The sequence below is a fragment of the Sylvia atricapilla genome, chromosome 9, assembly GCF_009819655.1.
Source record: "Sylvia atricapilla isolate bSylAtr1 chromosome 9, bSylAtr1.pri, whole genome shotgun sequence".
NCBI lineage: Eukaryota > Metazoa > Chordata > Aves > Passeriformes > Sylviidae > Sylvia > Sylvia atricapilla.
The window spans coordinates 19476714-19499330 of NC_089148.1; the positions used below are offsets into that span (position 1 = coordinate 19476714).

At 44.8% G+C, this 22617-nt stretch overlaps 1 protein-coding gene across 1 annotated transcript in view; it reads left to right on the forward strand.

Moving 5' to 3' along the window:
• The first annotated feature begins 16830 nt into the window (after nt 1–16830).
• Nucleotides 16831–22617, forward strand: part of LMO4 (LIM domain only 4) — a 15508-nt gene continuing 9721 nt past the window's right edge. Inside the window, exons 1-2 of the mRNA XM_066325167.1 lie at nt 16831–17565; nt 19745–19983. Coding sequence (XP_066181264.1) covers nt 19748–19983 — 236 coding nt within the window. The 5' untranslated portion in view covers nt 16831–17565; nt 19745–19747. The remainder of the gene's footprint in view (nt 17566–19744; nt 19984–22617) is intronic.

Genomic DNA, 22617 nt, shown 5'->3' on the forward strand with positions numbered 1-22617 from the left:
TTGCCTTTATTCTGCTTTTTCCTGGCTTTACCTTGACTTTGTGAAGCCAAAGATACCTGACATTAGTAGTCATGTTTTTAAGATTATTTGCTCAGGAACATCTCAGAGGAGTCTATTTTCACCATTTTGCATGTCTGAAAAAACAGCTTGGTACTGGCTGAATTGTTGCCCAGACAAGTGTGTGAAGAGAATTGGTTTAGATCAGTACTGCAGAAGGGAGCTGTTTGTGAATGGACTCAGATGCATGGAGGTCTGAGAATGATAAATCCAAGGCTTCATCCTTCTGGGTCAATGGTCTTTGGGCCAAAACAGAGAGTAGACAAGAGCTGAGGAGACACTGCTGTCTTGGAGTCTGTGTTTCAGGTCACAGTCTTGTCAGGTCAACAAAACTCACACAGTGTGAATGGTGCCAAAGCAGACTTGGTGGTTGTGCTTGAATATTTATCCTCTGTCTTTTTTATTATAAATTTAATTTTGCATTCCAACAGAGTTGTCATTAAGCACCTTTTTTGAAGACCTACTAGGAAAAAAACCCAAATGTGCTTGTTTTGTAGTACCCTAGGCAACGAGCCAAAATGTAGGTCTGAGGAAACCTTTGTGTTGCCCTCTTCCTGGAACTTTCTTCCAGATCTTCTGTGTTGTACTGGATCCAGCCCATGTCAGCTGAGCTGTGGTGACCCTAGACATCATCCTGACATATGTTTTGAGGCTGCTGTCTGGCTCTGGTGCTATTTGCAGCAGCTCTTGAACATCTTCAACTGATCATCTGTTGGAGGTTATGGACGGTGCTTGACCCCTGACTTGTGTCTCATATCCTTGTTTTAGACCCTGGTGCTGACTGGTGGGCCAGACTGCCTTTCCCCATTCCCTTCAGCTTACAGATAGTTCTTTGGCATGCATCCAAACCTAATGCAGTATACAGAGAAAGGTCTTCAGGTTTCCAGAGCGTGTATACACATGTGGTCAAAGCTCCAGCTCATTAAATTAGTATGTGCAGTGGAGACCAGCTACTGATTGATGTTTTCATCTACGCAAGGTAAATTGGATTGAAAGTTCACACTGTTTAAAAAGGAGAGCTGAGATTCTTGCTTACCTTTGAGTTCTAAATTAGCAGGCACATGACTACGCTTCCTGGACCCTGAAGAGGCTGGTTCTGAGTTAATATGATGCCTATACTGTTGATTTCACTGGAGCCTTTTGTATCAGAAACCACATGTACACAGCCTCACATTGTGAAGCAAGATTAATTTAGCTGTTGGCAAATTATGTGCTGTATAAGAACATTCTGTGAATGACATGGATTGCAAATTCTACTGCTTAATTTTACAATGCAAAGTACCAGCAACATGAACTACTGATTTCAGCTGAACTTTTCAAATATGTGAATAACAGCTGGCCAAAATAAGGAGATAAATAGTGGAAAACTAAATGACATAAGGCCTACTGAGTCAGATATTAAGGGCCTCAGTATAAGTGATAATATAGAAGATAGATATAAAGTTAATGGCAAAGGTTTTAGAGCTTCAGACCCCCTAAAAATAAAGAGGGTGGCATCTCAACAAAATGTGTATTTGTGATTCTCAGATATAATTATAGTGAGCAACACAGGGGTGACTACTGAGAATACTTCCATGTTTCAGTTTAATATGTTATTTTAATGTTTCTAAAATCTCTCCACTTTTAGAACCAAAATTCTCTCTTTGAGTTGTTGCAGCAATAGCTGAAGTGAAACCAACTTCCCATGATCCACCTACCTTGGAGAACAGAACCACTCTGGATAATAGAAGTAAATTATTGGTGTGGAAACTAATTTTTTTGGTGCGCTTCCTAGCTCTACCAATTCACTTGATGCAAGTATTCCTTACTCCTATCAGTGAGATGTAATTTTTCTTCCCCTCTGTGCTGCTGCTGCTAACTTTTACCTTGAGTTTTATTCAACCTTAAGATTGTATTGCTTCCAGTCTTCATCTTCATGTGTTCACCTAGACCAAACAAGTATCTTCACCAGAGCCTTTAGACACCCTTTACTAGCTGAAAACCACACCGCATTTTGCTGCTTGTCCTGATCCCTTCCCATATCTCTGCCATCAGAAGCAAGCATTCCCTAATGGACTACAAGTAAAGCCAGCCTGGTTAGCTCATATCCATGTTCATCACCAGGTGAAATGACTCTGGCTGCCTTAAACAGATTAGGTGATTTGTGATCCCTTTTGCTAATGGAGCAGTATGTTGGGTTTTTGGAAGAGAGCAATAAGTGCTGGAAACAGTACTGTCATCTGCCAGAGGAGCTTTCCTGTAGTCTCAGGTTTTCACAGCACTCCCATCCTTGAACCCAATCTTGCATTCCTCAACTTCCATGTTTTTCCTATGTATGTTGCCTTTATTTTTACTTTAGCTGCCAGAACTAAAGATATATTTTGACATTTTAAATGAGTCTTCTCTGTTCAGCTTGCTATGCCTGTCTTTATTAATTAAACTTGGGTCTTCATATTAGGCTCCTTCAGTTCATCTCTTCCAGTTTCAGCTCTTACTTTCCATTTGCCTTCATTATACTTTGCCATCCTTGAACTGCACTGAACTCTTCCTCATTTCACATCTTCCCATACAATATTCAGATCTGCTATTCCTCTGTCTAATTTTACCATGGCTGATGTGAAAATCATCTTTGCTAGAGAAGCAGCAGTGAGGAGACAGACCTTTCTTCTCTTTGCCACATTCGTTCTCACTCTTACATAAAATCCCAGCTGAAAAAGGGCATTCTCTTCTGTGATCGTAACTTCACATTCCTCTTTTTCCTGCTACTCTTACCTTTGGAATACATTTTAATACATCCTCACCCATGGAAACTATACTGTTTATGTTTGCAATTTTTCAAATATGCTTGGAGTTGGTGTTTTTCAGATGAACGGTGTATTAAGATTTAATCTGAACCTAGTCAGATAATATTGACCTGCAATGAAAAAGCTGTATGAATGAGATAGCAGCAGACAGCTAAAAGTGCTGAATGCCAATTGCTGACTGAAAAATGATACCCAGAATTTGGTGGTGGAGAGTCGATGAGACATTTATGAATGGAAAAGCTTTCTGAATGCTTAAATATTGTGATTTCTTTTGAGTTTCTCTGTTTTTTTCCAACATTTGCCAAAACTTGCCTGTGCTTGTGGGGTGGTACCAGCTGCAAACTTCCAGGAGCTGCTTATCCATCTGCAGGCTACCACATCCTGATATCAACTCTGAGGCCTCTTTTGCCACAATAGACTTCCCCCAAAATAAAACAAAGAACCGAATTTAAGACTATGGATCCCTGATGCATCTCTGGTTGCCCATTTCAGCTATATTTTCCACTCTTCACTGTTAGCAGTTATCAGGAAACATGTATTTTGGTTCAAAAATCAGGATCTCCTGAAACAAATCCCTAGGTGTTACAGTATTGCCACATAGTGTTAGGGCTACAAACAATGAGTTGGCCCTTGCCCAAAGCAGCTTTTAATCCAGGTCATGTATGTGACAGATAGGCAAGGGAAGCTGATTCTGCATATATCTGAGTTGCCTGTGCTAAATGTGGTGAATGATTGTAGCAAATACATTCTAAACCTTCCCCTTCAGCTTTTCACAAATTCCAAATGTGAATGCTGCTCTAAATGAAGAGAAACTATTTAAATGCCTTTCTGAATGCATTTGAAATGAAATAAGTCACTGTAATTTCCCTGGGCAAGCCAGCTCTTTGGAGGGGGCAAAAGTTGCAAATGGAAAAACAAACAAACAAATGAGTGAGTAACTGGGATGTGCTGCCAGAGAATCAGAAATAAGCCTGATAGAAGGGGGAGGGAAAGGCTCTTATCTGCCCTGGGACAATTTGTAGAAACCAAAATGTGGGAGAGAGTTGAAATGAACAGGAGAAAAAAAAATTCCACTGCCTTTTTTTTTTTTTTTTTTTTCCCCAGATACTTAGGTTACCAGAACCCATGACGCTGCTATGAAAGATGACTGACTTCAAGGCCTTTGAAAAAGAAAACAGAAATTTCAAATTTTGTTGTTCAGCTTTTTCCTTTACAGGGGTTCCTTTAGCCACACAACTAAGACGTGAGTCCCTTAGCTGCAGCTGTGAAGAGGAAGACTGAATGACTGTGCCCCTGATACCCCAAGTTAACGGTGAGTGAGAAAAGCCTGTCTGCCAGCTGCCTTTCCTGCCTTCCAAATCTTGGACCAGCGAGAAATCAAGACATGGTTTAGGTCAGTGTGCAGGTACAGAGCATGCTTCACCTCCCATGAACTGGGGATGGGGAAGTGAAGGGAAGAGCGCTGCAGAGCTGCTGATTGTCTGCTCTCTGAAGACTTCCTGTTAGGGAGAATCCTCAGTTGTCCATTTAGGGTAGTATTAGAGCTGCTCAGAGCTGCTGAGGCATGCAGAGGAGCTGCAGATGGGGCTGAGAGTACAGCTTGATACTTCTCTGTTCAGCCACCAGTTACAGCATTATCAAATGCTCACTAGGGGTGGGTACCAAGACTGCTAGAATGGCTGAAGGCAAAGCAGGAGGTCTGTTTTTAATGAAAAGGTAGTTTATGCACATCATTTTTCTTATTATAATGATAAAATGGATATGAAACAGTTACACTCCAGACCCTTATTTTTTTTAGTGCTATTTAGTTTTTTCAGAATGTTGAAAACAAAACAAGCAAAAAGAGGGGAGGGGGAAAAAAAAAGGAAAAAGAAAACTCCGTTCAGACAACAATCACCTTTTGAGTTAAATTCTCATGCTTGGTCTTAGCCCAGAGGGATTTGTCTTGAGTGAAGTTTGAAGAAAATCCTTTCAGCAGTTTCTGAGTTACTTAAATGTAACCATGGAGGTTTGGATTCAGATGCTTTTTTTCACTTATATAACTCAAAAATAGCTTTGCTTTAAAACTTTTAAATTAACCCTCCTTAACTTTTCAACTTGTCACCTATCCTACTGTATGGCTTATAAAATTTTAAAGCTAATAGTATAACAAACTCAAATAATGATACTGCAGATGTTCAAATGAATCTTGGGAGAAATAAATTATAGGAATTACAGTGGGTTGTTACAGAAGAAAGAGCGGCTGCATGCCTTAAACCATGTGTTCTTTCTGGTCTGAAAAAGGACCAATTTCTTCCACTACTAAGAAGCGTAAGTGTTCTCGGGTGTGGATTTTAATACTTGGTTACACATACAAAATTAAGCATGTAAGTCCTATTCCTTTTTTACCTTCTGATAGCCCTGATTTAGACTTGTCAAAATATTCTCTTAAATTTTCCTGCTCCCTTTTTAACACAGTCCCAATCAACAGAACACCTAAATGTCTCCTAAATATTTATGGACTTCAAAGCCACTGAAATGCTCTGTGATTCTCCTACTGTTATTATTTTATTGCCAGAAGATTGAGGCAATGAGAGGTGAAGTGTCTTGGTAAGTAATGTTTTTTTTTTCCATTTTCTTTGTCCAGTCCTCCTGTTGCTCTCTGATGTTTCTTCCTCTGTCTTCTTTCCAACATTTCTGCCTCACTTACTAGTCCCGTTCTCACTGTCTCCTATCTATTTTTCAACCATTTTTCTCCATTTATTCTTCTCCAACAATTGCACTGAAGCGAGCCCATGACAGAAATTATTTTTACTTTGGCAGCAGCTTTTTACTTTTATCTTCTCCCTGAATGTCTGGGATGGGTCCAGGCAGCTCTCCCCACTTTCATCATCTCTCTTCACATCCCTCGTGACCCTGAGCTCTAGTCAGCAATCTGATGTCTGCCATGAGAGCACCTCCCATGATCCAAAGCCACAATCAGACTAAGGTGTTGTAACACTGTGTGTTGCTTTACCTACTTACCACGCTTGCTCTGCTGCTTTCTAGGAACGGCACACCTGTGCCAGCTTTTTCTCACAGAATAATAATGACAGCACTGTCGCCTTTTGCACGTCTCTCCTCCTTGCTCCTGTGCCCATCTTCTTCTCTTGAGCTTTGTGGTTCATTCTCCTCGCTGGTGCAGTTTAGCCAGGATATGGGAGACTTGTATTTAGGCTCTGCCTGAGGCAATGTGAACTTGAATCTCTTGCCCCCTGAATTTGCACCCTACCCAAGAGATTAGCAACTCTTCTATGAGTATGGGTGACATGAGTCCTTTCTTCGAGTGGGAAAGCTTGAGCTTTACTTTTTAATCTTGTAGTGGAGACACTCACCTGGGTGGGCAAACCACGTCTGCCAGTCAGTACTTAAAACCAAGTATGGAGGTATGCCCTGGAAGACAGCAGCAAACCCCAGGTTTCTTGCTCTCAGTAGTGCTTTGAGAGCAAGTACACAGAACAATCAATTTAATCCATTTAATTATTCTATACAAGCTGGAACAGCTCCAACAGGATGGACTGGAGAAAGACCTTGCTCAACAAGATCCTTTTAGAACTCTGCAGATCTCACTTGGCTGGCTTGGGTCAGCTCCCTCATACCCCAGAACAGCCACAGAGCTGCCTCAGCACCACTGACTTGAAATGGGACTGGGTAGTGAGGACGTGTGGAGACTGGAGGGGAGGGCAGTGTGCTCCTGAACACACTCTCTGGTGGCAGCTTTGTAGTTGTAGCTGAAACAAACACCTGCCAGTGCTGCCTCAGTTGCCATTCTGGACAGGAGTGGAAGCAAGTATGTGGTGGAGGGAAAAGAATTCTATTAAAAGACACGGCAGCATACTGGAGCACTACAAGGCAAATTGCTTTTAAAGGTGGAAATACAATAAAAATAGACTAAAGAGCCTTAAAATACAAAATCAATGCCAAAATAGAGAAAGCCAGAATGACTTCCAGATCTCAGCTATAGGCAGTTGTCCCCCAACACAAGCCAGATACTGTCAGTGTGTGGGAGACATCCAGGAATTTTCTCTCCTGCAAAAATATTAGGGACATTATATGTTTTAACTGTAATGGAAAACTAGAGCTGTAGTGCTCAGTTCCAAAGAACACTAACCATTGGAATTGATGTGGTAGAGGGGGAGAGTGTGTGTGTGTGTGTGTGTCTGCTCCTTTTCTCCTCGGGATTCTATAGCTTCCTTCATTCTTCGCTTCTCTCATATTACAGAAAGAAGGTAATTTTTCCTGGCCATTTACTAAAGCTCATTAAAGACTGAAGAGAACAAACAATGCTATTCCTTAGAGACTACCATTCAAAGTCATTCTACAATTCTCTGTTCTAATACTTGAGACAAATTAATTATTCCTTAGTGAAAAGTGTATAATTCCTATTCTTCATTTTTGGGGTGGGGAGTGGGGAATAATAATAGGAAGTTTATATCTGAGTCAAAAGCTGTCTGAGCTGAAGGGAAATGAGAAAAAATGTGTGTTCCAAGAAGAGTAAAAGCAATTATTCTAATAATAATTCTAGGGATATTAATGTCTTTTTAAAGTAGGTTGCTTTCAAATAAACACCAAAGTTGAAGGCATAGGAAAGGCTGGTTTATTTATTAATCATTCCAAAAGTGCATTTTTCTAAATGAACAAGTGCATGAGCAACTTCGCTGGCACATATTAAATTTAGTTAAATGGCAACTTGTAAATATCTAAAAACTTCTGTAACCAGAGACTAATTTGTTTAACGTGTTGAAAATGTTCTGTGGATGTGAGGAGCTACATATTAAACTTCAAAGCAAAATGCTCCAGAGATTACACCATCTTAAAGACTGCATATTGGAAAGGCCTTTATACATTAAACATAAAGGACTTTTAATTCTCTTCTATTTTGAATACTTGTCAATCTGTGTGACTCATGCTTAAGATTGTAAACTGTCATTTTAAGGTGTGATGTCCAAGTTGAGACCTGGACCATGATTTGCAAGGGGCTGGCTTTTCTCTTTCATCTCTATTAATTAATCCTGTTTCAGTTTGCCCAGCGTACACTTCTGTTGACATCACCTTTTCCATATACTTTAAAGAGTCCCCAGAGAGATCTACTGCAGAACAAAAACTGGACAGAGAATACATTTGGAAACCATTTTATTTCTCAATTACCAACCAAAACGTATGGAAAAGATTTACACTCTATCTGATTTACACAATAATTATACTTTGAAAGCTTAGAAATAAATGGCTTGATCCCTGAAATCATTAGTTACTATACCAAATGTAATTGGTGTAAACTAATGAGTTTACTGGATGGCTGACCCTTAATTACTGATTATAGTTAAACTCTAGCCAATCAAAATTTCGTTTACTTACAAAAGTACAGTGTAGTATTAACAAGCATTACATTTCCAAGCAAGCAGCTTTATGATTAGTTGTAGCACACAACTCAAGCCTGTTCAGGGCTATCAAAAGCAGCTTTTTAATAACAGTGCACTAAGCAACCATCATTCTCTTACCTCAGCTTCTATCAGACAAACAGAAAGAAACCACATAATTAATCATCTCATGCAATAGAAATAAAGCATCTGGGCCAGATCCAGGTGGGATATACATAGCTGCCTTAGTTCAAAGAGCTGCAAGAGGCTGGGGATCTGCCTTATGATAGGATAACTGACATGGGGAATTCTGGCTCTCTTGGGGGAGCAGTATGGGGTATGGAAATGAAATACTGATTGATTGTGTGTAGTCCCATGTGATCTCGAGAAACCTATCCACAAAATAGGTTTAACAATTCCTTGAATTGAGGAGGATTTCTTGGGCAGATTCAATACGTGGTGATAGGACATTTGATTACTGTTCTGGCAATCCCAAAAATCCAGAAGTCATGACTCCTCATTATTTATTAGATCAAATGGAGATTATTTTCATTTGTCTCTGGTTGATCTTTAAGAAATAATGTTTTGCTTAACCAGCAAGACTCAAAATTCCTACTAAAAAAGTTGAAAAGCAGACTTGTATTTTGACCATGATTCCAGAGTTGGGACTTTAAACAGGTATACCAAATATTTTAGTAAAATCCTAAGACTTTACAATGCTACAGCCACATCCTTAAAGGTATTTAGGTAAATTACTCCAATGATCTAAGGATGTGGAAATTCTCCATCTCATAGATCATTCCTGTGAATCCTAAACTTCAGATAGGAGATTGATACCAGAAGGCACAAGCAGAAGATGAGGTGCTATGGAGATTTAGTTGGAAGAATATGTATTTGCTGGAGCTCTGCACTGTGTGCTCTGCAGATGACCTAGCAGACCTCACAGCTGCAAGGGTTAATTCTGTCAGGATTGCAGCTCTCCATGTTTTTCTCTATGATGTTCTCTCTGGGGCTCACCCTTCATAAGGGGCTGGGCTCAGCAGAGGAACAACCTCACCTGATGGCCCTTTGGAACAAGTACTGTGACACTGGCCCACTTGTAAGTATAAACATTTCCGTAAAATTCAAAAATTGAAGAATTAATTAGTTCTCAGAATATCTGCACATGGGTAAAGTGAAATTTTTGTATTTACTGAACTCCTATTTGTGAGATGTGTCTGGGGTCAAGAAAAGGTTAAAGTTGTTTACTGCCTTCAAGCTCTGGTTTTAGAAGTTAATTCAGAACTGTGCTTTGAGCAGCTACAGAGAATAAGTCCTTGCAGCAGTGAATTGCTGGTTTGATGTCAAGGTCCATGGGCCTTAATCATAAAATTAGTTTGTTTCTTAAGGAAACCCTACCAGGGACGTTATGATTATATAAAGTCATTATACTGTTTTACAACACAATTTTAAAGATGCTTTGGAATGATCAGAGTTTGTGGGAAGGGATGTTTTTTATTATTTGTGGAATATCCTCAAGCTGTCATAGCTACAGCACTGCCACTTGGAATAGCTGCTCCACAGTTCAAAAGCAAAGACAAAGGATTTGTTGAAGCCTAAGTCAGGCAATTAGGGCATATCTGTCCAGAGAAAGCTCATTGAATTGAATGGATCCCATGTACTTCCTGACAACTGACTCCAGTTTTGTAGGAGCTGTATATTTGGGGCAATCAAGGTGTTTTATTACAACTCCACAAGAGCAGATAAAGGCCCTACGAAGCTCTACAAGCTCTGCTTTTCACAGTTCTCTGTTAGAGAATTCAGAGGCGAGCAATTTTGAAAGTCATGGAAAAGGAAGAAGGTATATTTTCTAGAACTTTGAGATCCTGTGAATGCAAAGACAAAGGAAACCCCAGACTACACAAATCCTTTCCTGTCCACCCTCTGCAGAGCAGTGCTGGTAAGAACAATGCTGCCATTTCTGTTTTGCTAACACTGAGACAACACCCTCCAATGCAGAAGGGAGACAAGGAACGATGGATTTAGGAGGAGACAGGTTCACTCTCTCCAGCCTGCCATCCCTGCAGCACGGAGGAGAGGGCGGCCTTCTGGAATGACTGGTGGAACAAGCACCGAAGGGCCCCACTTTTCTCCTTTTCTGTGAACGCTATATAACTGTTTCTGTGAAAGAAAGCATCAAGCCCCATCTTGTTCATGGAAATACAACATATTTTAAAGCCGTAGTTAATGGAGAAACTGTTTTCTGATTGGATGAACCACACAATAAATCTCTTCCCGAGCCAAGTGCAATGCAGCTTATTCAGTTACAGTGAAATGAGCCACTGTCACTTTGCTGCACTTGCATACATCAGGCAAAATGCTTCCATCTTCATCAGTCTCTTAGTGAAATAGAAATAAAACAATTTTAACAGAATGGTGTCACTGGATCTGTGGCACCTGCTTTAAAAATAAATCTCTTAGCTTTGTCTTCACTATTACTTTCAATAAATGTCCTAGCATTGCCACAGCATTTATCTAGCAGCAGGAAACCATTATCCTATGACAACAATCTATTCCATTAACATTAGCTCTTAATTGTGAGATTGTTTATAAGGCAGCAAAAGCTACTGAATCACAGTAGAATGATAAAAAGAGTTATGGTCATGGAGTATAGTAGTCCCTCCAGTTATGAAAAACAACCAAAGAGTAGAGAGCTATATTTTTATATGAAAAATAATGTAATATTCTTACGCAATACAATGTTGTTAAATAATGGATTACATCAGGAAGGTAACTATTAAAGAGTTAATGTTAAAAACTGTTACTGAGAAACTGCTTTGATAAATGGTATGGCTGAAAAACTAAATAAAAAGCTTTGAAACTCTCCCTCTTGCTTTTAGCAATGCTGCACCGAGCCAAACAGAGAAATCATAATAACAGAAACACATTTGTCTGGCGGAGTGAAGAGAAGAAATGTTGCAGAATTGAGATATGAAGAACCTCACAGCAGAATAGAAGGAGACCTGTCATTCTGACTGTTTGTCATTATTGTTTCATGTCCAGTTAAGTGAACTTAAAATGACTGTTGTGTCATAACTGCTGGCATCTATGTAAATTTCAAATCAAATGTGATAGAGGCATTTCTGCCAGACACAAGTCACCAGGCTGCTCTTCCTCTTCATTTTTGTAACCTCCATTTGCTCATGCCATTGCTGGTAGCCTTTAAATTAAAAAGACAACTTCAAGAGGGGATCTCTGTGATGTGTGTGTTTCAGTGCTCAGCCTGTACCTCGCTTTCTCTTAGCTTTTTGAAACAATGCCCCGTGTCAAATTTCCAGAAACAGTCACCACAAACATCTAGATGGATTAGCTAAAACTGTGCCTTCCCATGAATGATGTATCATACAACAACACCTGATGAAGTTCTAGGTTGAGAATACAACCCCTGAAGACCTATAGAGAAAACAGCTTGAGCTTGAGTTCCTCCATTGGTTTACTACAGCTCAAGCCAGGTACCACGGAGATCTTCTCTGTGGATAGGTGCAAAATAGGTGGAAAACATTGGTCATGGACCTCTCTGTACATTACAGCATTGTCCAGAGGTCGTGGGAACTTCATGAAGATATCAGACATACTCCTCCATTGCAATGAGCTACACGTAAATAATTAATTTCCTGGATACATTCAGACAGATATTCTAATTACACAGGATTTGCTACTGGACACACATGTTTGAAAATAATTTAAGTGCAATTATAAAGGTATTTTGTGTGGACAACACCATTTTAAACATGCTATTTATTCACTCAGTAATAATATATTAATTTTTCCTGCATATTTAAAGTTACTTGGCTAATTAATTAGATTATACAGGCCAGAGTTAAGTTTTCATTTCAAGACATTACATAAGTAATAGTGTTATAAGCATGTACCTCTGCATTAGGTAAGAGCATTTTGGTTAGCTGGTTGAGTCAGATTTTTATTTTTGTAATTCCTTTCCAGTAGATATTTTTGTACTGTAAATTTAAAGTAGCTCAGTGGCTACTTTTATGTATAATTTGGGCCTTCCAAACAGCACCATATTGTGCTGTCCTGCCTTCCCATTTGTTAAGGTGACTAGTGAATAGAGGGAACGTTAATGCCAGTTCTATAAAAGTATCTGTGAAGAGAACATTTTTTTACCCCAAAGGGTAAGTTCTATATGAGTTTATATTAGGTATTTGTCAAAGGAATTTTTCCTGTTAAAGATGGGGACATATGAAGCATAAAAATATTAATATTTGAGACAAAACATCACTACATTTATGTAATCATAAGAATAAATTATCAGTATATGCTTAAGAGAGCAAATTAGTATTAACTGATTTGCTTAAAAAATGCCTATAGACTGTGGAATGTAAAACCCTCTTTCAAAATTCACATAGCATTTCCAATTTTTTTAAATGTAATGAACTTGTTATTAGATACACATATTCTAGAGGCCTTTTGAGAGTTTTAATTTTAAACAAAAATTATCTATCATTTCAAAGTCTGATAGTTTTGCCTGTAGTCACAGAACCTACTTGCAGGACTCGCTGCTACGGATGGGTTGTGGTAATGTATCAATTTCTCCTGACAGAAATGTGCACAGGACAAATTGGTGAACAGAATTTCAGCCATTTGACGTCATTACCAATACAGCCTTAGCTCTTCCAAAAGCGGACTTTATTGTTAATATGAATACGTATTTGTAATTACTGACATTTATATTATTTGGCTCCTGTCCTAAGTTATGGATACAGTGATGATAAAAGGGTCTTGCAAGCCCTTACCTAAGCAAACTGTGCTTACTAATTGCCTCCCATGGTTCTGGGTTCCTGTAAATAAAGTTACTCATATATTTATAAGCAAGTCAAAATCTATACACATATTTCTAGACGTAACTTATCTTACTCTTTTGGGCAAAGAGTACTGTCTACTGCTTAGAAAAGAATGCTGAGAGTGAAGCCATCCAGGATTCTTTCCACTTTCTGCCAGGATGTGACTGCCATATCACTGGATATCCAACTTAAATACTTAATCCAGTCACATTTTTTAATTGATTGAGGCCTGAACCAGAAGATCTTACATCAGTAAGAGGATGCATTACTTTAAAGTAAGGAATGGCTGTTCATTTTTCATCATTGTTTCTGGAGAGACTGGACTCAGAGGGTTTGTTTTAGAAGTTTGTTCAAAAGGTACAGCTTGCAAGACACATGCATTGGCAAAGTGCTACATGGAAGATCTCAAAGCAGCAGCCTCAACATTTCTCTCTAAAGAGAAAAGGAAAAGAAAGTCCCCTAGGTATGCACTATTCAGGGAGAGAACCTAGAGGTCCCATAGGTATGCAGTATTCAGGGAGAGAGCCAAGACTCCCTTCCTGAACAGAGAGATAACTGATGAATTTTGAACTACCTGGTATCTTAGGGGCACATCTAGGTTTAAGAATGATTTGGATCCCAGGCTGTAACATTTTCCAGACATTCAGATTGCAACTACTAAGCCAGCAATTTTATGCTTTCCCTTCCCTGACTCCAACAGTACTGCAATATAAGCAGCCAGATTTTCTTCTGCATTGTGTTTTTTATCCATTCAGCCAAAATTAACAGTCTTCTAGGATAACGTATGCCAAGTGAATTTAAATCTTGTGGACTCAAATCGACCTAAAGTTGATGGATACATTCATGCCTACTGCTGAAATCTACCAATTACACAGAACTATGTTAACTTACCATAGAAACATCTCATCTAATAGCACAGATGATGTTGAACTAACTAATTACATTATGGCACATAGACAATGAAAAACATAACGAAGATGACAGCACAGCAACAGCAGATGCTGCACAAAAGAAAAATTAGAAAAATATTGCTCTGCAAAATGCTTTGAGTTAAGGTTTCCTCTGTTAAAATTAATCACAAAAATTAGTGATGATCAGATTTCAGAAAAAGATATGAACACTGTAATGCTATTTGGAAGACATCATTAAGCCATTTAAAACCCTGCTCCTTGAGAAGGTAATTCCTGGTTTTTGTATCACTCTCATTTTTAACACTAGTAAACATTTTAGTGCCTGTGGCAGAGTTTCTTGGTAGAATATCTTTTCCAATAAGGAGAGGTCCTAATGGCTCTCCCAGAGTCTGAATTTGGTAGCTTCCAGCCATTACAGGCTTAGATAATTAGACAATGTAGATTTTATTTTAGCTTGGCATTTGCTCTGTTCTTGTGCTCTTAACTGTCAGAGAACTAAAATATCAGTGATTGTTGATTATCTGTAGCATGCCTTGTTGCTTTATGTATTTTAAATTGTACCAGATCCTACATAACAAATCTAAAACTGCTGAGTATGTTTAAATGTAATATGTACATGGAGATTACATCCAGATGATGTATTTCATAGACCTATGCTAAAAAGTATTTTAACCGTAACACTGGTCCTCTCCCCTTTCCCTGTGGAAGCTTTCCATGAGCTCACAAGACTGCTTTAAGCAGACTCTGAACATATCTCAGTCTATGGAGAAACACAAAATTAGAATTTTCTCCATTGTTTAAATAATACCTGCGGTGCTTGTCAAATGCCAATATTTTATTTCTTACATATTTAGAAGCAAAATGTGTCTTCGCTATCCTACGTTTTCCCAAGCACATTTCTCCCAGGCAGACGATTTCCCTTTCAATTCTAAATGGTTGCTGGGCACAGGGCTCCGTGCCCAGCCCGGGCCGGGGCTGCAGGAGACCCACAGGTGGCGATGTGGCTAAAGCACACCTGGGTGCGACTGCCGGAGCGGGCTCAGCGACAGGCTGTCCGCGGGCAGCATTCCCGCGCCGGGCGCGTACTCCTTAGGAAGTGCTCCCGGGAAGAGTTCCGTGTGCCTGTGCGGGGCACCGCGTTCGTGTTACCCGCCGGCAGGAACAGGTTTAAAGTACTTTGCTGTCTGGGACATCGTGGGGGCGCACGGAGCCCGCAGCTCGGTGGCGCTGCCATCAACACGTCCCTGACGGGGCAGCGAACGTGCCCGCGGCCGGCCCCACCCTGCCCTTCCCTGCCCAGCCCAGCCCAGCCCAGCCCTAGCTCAGCCCAGCCCAGCCCTGCCCAGCCGAGCCCGGCCCCACCCTGCCCTGCCCAGCCCGGCCCTTCCCTGCCCTTCCCTGCCCAGCCCAGCCCAGCCCTTCCCTGCCCAACACTGCCCAGCCCAGCCCTTCCCTGCCCGGCCCCGCCCTGCCCTTCCCTGCCCAGCCCTTCCCTGCCCGGCCCAGCCCTGCCCAGCCCCAGCCCTTCCCTGCCCTTCCCAGCCCAGCCCAGCCCCAGCCCAGCCCTTCCCTGCCCGGCCCAGCCCAGCCCAGCCCAGCCCAGCCCAGCCCAGCCCTTCCCGGCCCAGCCCTTCCCGGCCCAGCCCTTCCCAGCCCAGCCCTTCCCAGCCCAGCCCAGCCCGGCCCTTCCCGGCCCGGCCCTTCCCGGCCCGGCCCGGCCCAGCCCTTCCCTGCACTGCCCGGCCCTTCCCGGCCCAGCCCTGCCCAGCCCAGCCCGGCCCGGCCCGGCCCAGCCCTGCCCGCGGCGCACGTCGAGCGCGGCCCCAGCGCTGGTGCCGTCCGGCCAGCGCTGCATTGGCTGCTGCTTACGTCAGCGGTCTGGGATGGAGAAACTCCTGTTAGGAAGTTTTTCTGTCCTTTAACAGATGCCGGGAATGTTCCACTGAGGCGGCTCCGCGTGCGCGGGGTGACAGGGGCGCGTGTGTCTCCCGTGCCGGGCACCGCCGGGCGCGGAGCGGCGCCGCGGGCAGCACCGGCACTGAGGAGCGCCTTGTTATTCCGGGGGTGCGTTCCAGCGATTCCCGGCTGTGCTTATCCTGTGTGCTGCACTTAGGCCTCACGGGCGTGCAGTTAATACGTAGTGGGTTTTTCACAGTCTTAAGCGTCCCCACTAAACATTACTTCTTCCGATTTGCCGTTATCCCTGGGTTTCTCCCTCAGAACTGCAGCTGCCTGCCCTGCTGCCGAGCAGCGCGCCAACTGCGGCTGCTTAACCCACCGAAACCTCCACCGGGGCGGCCACCGCGGGCCGTGCCCGCCGGGGTCCCGCAGCGCAGCTCCCGCGGGGCACGTGTGACAGACAGTCGGCGGCCCCTCCGCCCCAGGGCGAGCCGGGCACGGCCCGTCGCCGCCTCTCCCCGCCCCGGCGCGGGACCCCAGGACGGGGCGCGGGCACCGGGGCCGGCCGCGGACAGCGGGGGGCGCCACCAAGGCGGCAAGCAGCGCCTGCTGCGGCCGCGCCTCCCCTCGGCGCCTCCCCCGGCCCGGCGGGGGAAGCGCCCAGCGGCCGGGAAGGGCTCCGGGGGGCATCTCCGCACAGGCGGAGCGGGCCTGCCCTCGGGGACAGCCGGGACGACCCCTCGCCGCCAAGTTTCTCAACTGGTGGCCGGCAGCCGGCGGGCGGGGCGGACGGTGTCCTCACGGCCGCGCGCCTCCCCTCAGCGCCCGGGCGGCCGGCGCGGCCGGCGCTACCCACCTGACTCCCTCCTTCCTCTCCATTCCCCTCCTCCTCCTCGCCCCCTCCCTTCCTCTCTCTCTCTCTCTCTTTTTTTTTTTTTTTTTTTTTTTTTTCTCCCCTCCCCTCTCACTCATTCCTTTGTCTTCCCGGGGATTGGCAGGTTTTATTATTCCGCCTGAACAAGCCGGGGGCGGATTGGCTGCGGCGGGCTGACGGGGGCGCCGAGCCGGAGTGTAGTTGGGATTTTGCTCTGTCAGTAACACATGTGTGAGGGCAGCGGGCACACGCGCACCGTGCGGGCACACACGCACTTGCAGCCTCACGCTTAGACGGGCACAAGGGCCGCCCCCCGCGCCCCGCCAGCGCCGCCGCCGCCGCAGGATCCCGGCAGCAGCTCCGCGCCCGGCCCCGCTCAAACTCGCCGGCTCCCGCCCGCTCCGCTGAGGCGCTCCGGCGGGCCGCGGCCGGCCGGCTCCGCGCCGCGGGAGGCTCGGGAGCCGCCGCAGCCCGGAGAGGGGGCGGAGGTGGGGGAGCGGGGGGGAAGCGGCACAAAGTGAAGCCACATTGCCAAACTTGCCCGGCGATTGCAGCAGCGAGCGGCGGCGGCGCCCTGCGTGTGCGGCTCAGCGGCGGGGACCGAGCTCTGCAGCTCCCCTCCCGGGAAGCGGGAGCTGGAGGAAGGACCCGGGCAGACGCCTCTCATAGCAATATCTATATTTTTCCAGCCTGGGCTGCCCCTTGCCGGGCGGGGGGCTGCCTCCAGCCGGCGAGAGGGCGAGCGCTGTGCTTGTTTCTTTGCAAGAAGACCTCTTCAGGCACCCCGAGCGGCGCTCCCCGGCCTTTTGCAATATAGAGGGGAAGCAGGTAAGAAGTGCCGTTCGCTCCCCCGTGTTTCGCAGCGTTCGTGTGCGCGGTGCCCTCCCGTCGCCGCCGTCCCGCTGCTCGCCGGGCCGAGGGGCGCCGCGGGCCCCGGGCATTGTCGCGGGCCCCCGTACAAAGCCTGGCGGCGGCTGCCGCTGGAGCGCCTTCCCTTACCCCCCTCCCAGCTGCCGCCGGGAAAGGGCTCTGCCTGCCTCGGCTGTGAATGGAGGGGACGGGGGGGTGGGTGGGGGGAGGCTGGGGCACCCGCTTCCCCCGTAGTAAACACTGTTCTGAAACAGTGGCAGAAAAGATCAAAGTGAGCTCTCTATTTTTCTCCTCTCCGGTTCCCGTCCTGCCCCCCACACAGTCTTTTGTTTCAATCCAGGAGAAATTCGGTGAATCACCTAATTAAAACCAAGACGTGAATTAAGCATCCATTTTTGTACTACAAATTTCCAGCTCTCCGCTTGTCCCTCCCTTGGTCTCCATTAAAAAAGCGCCAGAGACGCTGTTAAAAGGGGATATTTTGCCTCTAGCTTCTAGCTCTGCTTTCTATTTCACTGACTCCTATCCCAGGACCTAAATTGCTTGGCTCTGTAATTACTAGAGTAAGCCTATTTAAGTTAAAAGCTTCCCCCCCCCAACTCTAAATGAAACTTGATGAGGGCCCGTCCTTAGTTATCAAGGGAGTCACTTTCTGGTCAGTCCTCTTGATTCATCTTTTTAGATTTAATCAGCATTAAGGTATTGCTTGTCCTTAAGAGCTTTAGCTTAATGGGGTTACTGGATGGTTTTCTCAGTGTAACGTTTCCCATTTTATATTTATACATATTTGTCTTCGGCAAAGACAGGTTAAGGTGGTGGCATGGAGCCTTTTTCTTTCTTTTAAGAAATACGAAGTGATTTAAAGCATAGGAAAACGGTTTAAAGACTCGGAGCAGGAAATGCAGATTCATTAGGCTGTAGCTGGAAACTGTAACAAAAGGCAATTCCTTGAACAAATGCATCAGAAATCAATTTACATAAAGGTACACGATGCGTTCGGATAAATGCAATGCTAATGGCTTTTAGAGTGGTTTTCTTTCCAAAGTCTCGGGGTTTTTGTTACAGCTTAATTGGCGCAGTTCTCCTGGTTTATTGTGCGGTCACTGGACATACCTCCAGGTACTCTTTCTGAGGAAATGTGTGTTTAAATCGGCCTCACTTCTCCGCCTGCAGCCGAGTTGGGCCAGTGGCAGGAAAAGTTCGTCCTCGCTGCTCTGGACGTATCAGTCTGAAGGTCCTTAGCAGATAGCCAGATGCCTCGGCATGAGCACATACGGCTTACAAAGGACAAAGACAAAACATGCTGCTTAATTGGCAGTAAATAACTTGATCTTTTTATAGTATAAGTGACTAGAGGAACACCGGGAGTTTATTGGACCCTGGATTGAAGGCAGCAAATTAATCGGTTTAGAGTAAGCTTTATGAATTGATTCCTATATTATCTCTCGGTTGTCCTGCTTGCATAAAGCATTTATTAGAAAGTGAAAAATGCCCTTAGTAGCAGTTTGGGAGCGGCCAGAGTAACCGCAGCCGGAGCGATGCACTTCATTACTCTGCTGCTTTCCTAGGGTCGGTAAACTTTTTTTTTTTTCCTTTTTTTTTTTTTTTTAAAGTAACAAAGCTTTAGCATTTAAACTGCTGATCAAGGGCAGATTAGCGAGACAAAAGTTGAGTATGTTTGTGTAGGAAGTTAACAGGCGTCCTAAAGTTCAATGATCTATTATTCCGGCCAGTGTCCTCAATCTGGAGTGTTTTCTCTGGGTGTTTTTAGTTCTCAAAAATAAAACTACAAAAAAATAAAATCCCAAGGCCTCGAGGGCTGATCCGGAGCCCCTCGTTGCCGCCCCGAGCCTGCGGAGCCTCTCCTAGACTGAAAAACCAGTTTCACAACTTTTTTTTTTTTTTTTTTTTTTTCCCCTCCACTCTTCACACACTTTTTTTCATAAGCAAAACAAACCCCGGGACTGTTCCTGACTTGTGAGCTGCAGCTGCAGAAGCCCGGAGCGGGGGGGCGGCGGGCAGCGCTCGCTCTGCGCTGCGCTCCCCCGCCAGCTGCGCGGCCGCGCCCCTGCCCGCGGCCCTGCCCGCGCCCCTGCCCCGCAGGGCCCGGCGCTGACCCGCCCCTCTCTCCGCGCAGGCCATGGTGAACCCCGGCGGCAGCGCGCAGCCGCCCCCGGTCACGGCGGGCTCCCTCTCCTGGAAGAGGTGCGCCGGCTGCGGGGGGAAGATCGCCGACCGCTTCCTGCTCTACGCCATGGACAGCTACTGGCACAGCCGCTGCCTCAAGTGCTCCTGCTGCCAGGCCCAGCTGGGGGACATCGGCACCTCCTGCTACACTAAGAGCGGCATGATTCTCTGCAGAAACGACTACATCAGGTGAGGCGACGGCCCGGCTGGTGAGGACAGCTTTCCCCCTTTTTCGCTGCCTTTTTCTCCGTTTTTCTCTTTCCCCCCGTTTATTTCGCGTGGTGGGTGTCCGCGGGGCAGAGGGGTGGGCTGGCGCAGGATGCCTCCTTCATTAGGAGGGAGAGACGTGCGGGTGCGGATGTTAGCGCCTTGCCCAGGGCGAGTTGAGACTGCCAAGTAGAGGAAAGAGTGGAGGGGGGCTGAGCGACGACTGTAACTTTAAAGTGGTTTGTCAGCACAAAACAAGTCCTAACTAAAAATAAACAGCAATCAGAGAGGCTAAATTAATCTGCTTTGTTGTAGTGTTGAAGGAGAAGTGTGCATATCTGAACAGTAAATGTTAAAATCGTAGGGCTTAAATAAGGCTGTGGCAGAGGTGCTAAATAATGAAATGCCTGCCTTTAGTATCTGATTAATTATGATATTTACATAAGCACCTTTAAACTCCTTTGAGTGGAAACAGAATGAGTCATTCTCTGTTCTCCTTGTGAAAGAGCTGATTAACCATCAGTTGGAGGGCCACAGATTCTACTTATAGCAAAAACCAGTGATATGATGTTTGTCTCAGCATTGTTACAGAGAAGCTTTGAACCGGTATTTCTCTTTAACTTCCAGTATAGACAATGCAGGGAGATAGCAGAGGAGGTATATGCTCTTGCCCTTTATTTCTTATCTATTCCTCTTTGGAAGCTGTTTGCTTTAAATTTCACAGATTTGGGTGGGGGGAACTAAGCCTCACTAATCTCACATCTGTTGGGGTACAGTAAGATTATGCAGAGTATCCTTTCCAACAAGTTTCCAATATAATTAATAGAAAGAATTCATGAGGTCAGGTGCCCGTACGATCTTTTCAGGTAAACTCAAGCTACTTAAACTCATTAATTTAAAAGGAGGCATTTTGAAGGATTACACATTTAATTTGAGTAAATGGTTTGATAGACTGATGCACATGAATGCTTCAAGGAGGTGTTCTGTTTCAACATTCAGTAATTAAAAAAAACAACAGAAAAGCCCCATACCTTCCCAGCATCACAGAAATGCTTAGTTAAAACAAATTGTGCTCTGTTTAAATGCTTCTGGCTCCTCATTAATAGTAAATGTCAAGAGTTAACCCAGGACTTCCCTTCTTTCTCATGGCCGAGAAGTATCACTTTTTTTTTTTTTTAACTTTCTGCAGAAAAAAACCCTACCGAAAGCATCCATCAAATATTATAAGTTTCCTTATGCTGTAAAACTTAGGTTTGAGAAGATACAGATTGTGCAGAGACCTCCTTAGTTAAGAGGGTAGAGTTAAGATTTGGTTACTCTGATAGTGCAGTCTCTGACCTGGTACGTGGCCTTGGCTTTGCATAGTTAAGTACATGAAACAGGTCCTGTGGTATGTCTGAGGAATTGAAGTCTTAGCTTTGCAGGTTTTGGAGGTTTTTTTAGAGAGAAATGCTAAAAAACCAGCACATTGTGGGGGGTTAATGGTGCTTTTTGGTCATCATCCTCAGCAACAAGCCTAAGCCTGGCAGAATAGTAATTAAATAGAGCAGAACGGTGTAAGGAAAAGAGTCTCGTTTGAAGTGGAAAAATTGACTCTACTGTTAAGATGCACTGAATAGTACAGATTCATCACTCGACCAACACCATCAAACAAACCCTCATGTCTGATTGCTACTAATTAAAAAGAGAAGATGCGTCCACTGTGTCCCAGAGGCAAGTTCAGGCAAGCTTATCGCAGTCCTCTGGTTTTGTGTTGCCAAAAATTAATACTCGTTTATTTTAATGTAGCCGATTATGAATAGGATGCTTTATCAGATGAGGGGTTTGAATTGATCTCCTTGTCCTATCGCCTGACTTCTCTTCAGATCCGTGTAATTTGACTTGCAAAAATAACTCTGACAGATGCTTGCTGAAACTCGAACTGGACACTGTACACTCAAGGTGGGGTAGGATGGCCTGGTGCTGCCAGGGCTGAGTTAATTTGGAGCTTTCCCGCTGGAAATGGACTGTGCAGGCTTCCCCTTGGGTCACGCTGGCATGAGCGGAGCCCTTGCCCTTGTGTTTGAAATGGTCCCGTTTGGTTGTGGAGGCAATGCCACTCTGACAGCGAGTCTCTGTGGTTCCCCTCTGCCATCCTTCTCCCCTCTTCGTTTTCCGGCGGGCTTTTGTGGTGGTGCATTCTCTTTCCCAGGCAAGAGGCACGGGCCCAGTTCTCAGCTGGAGACGCGGGGCACGCTGGACACCACTGACAAAATGGGAAAGACGACTGATCGGCCCGGCAGGCGCCAGGTGAAAGGGACTTGACTCCTTCAGGCCAAGACCACAGGGCCATTTGTTAATGAGCTTTTTAGCTGTCTGGGGCTGGGGCTATATGTGGGGGTTTTTTGTTGGTGTTTAAACAACACAACACTCCCCTTTCTCTCCCTCTCCCCTCCAAAACCCGAAAAAAAACCTGGCCGTAGAGCTACAGCTGCAGCTTTCATTGAAGGCCAAGGTTCCTGGGAAAAGAGGGAGGTGAAAACCCCGGTCCGTTCCCTTCCCTCCCCACGGCGAGCAGCGCGCTCAGGGGAGGGGAGCGGAGCGCAGCCCTCCCAACCTTGAGATGCCAGATAAAGC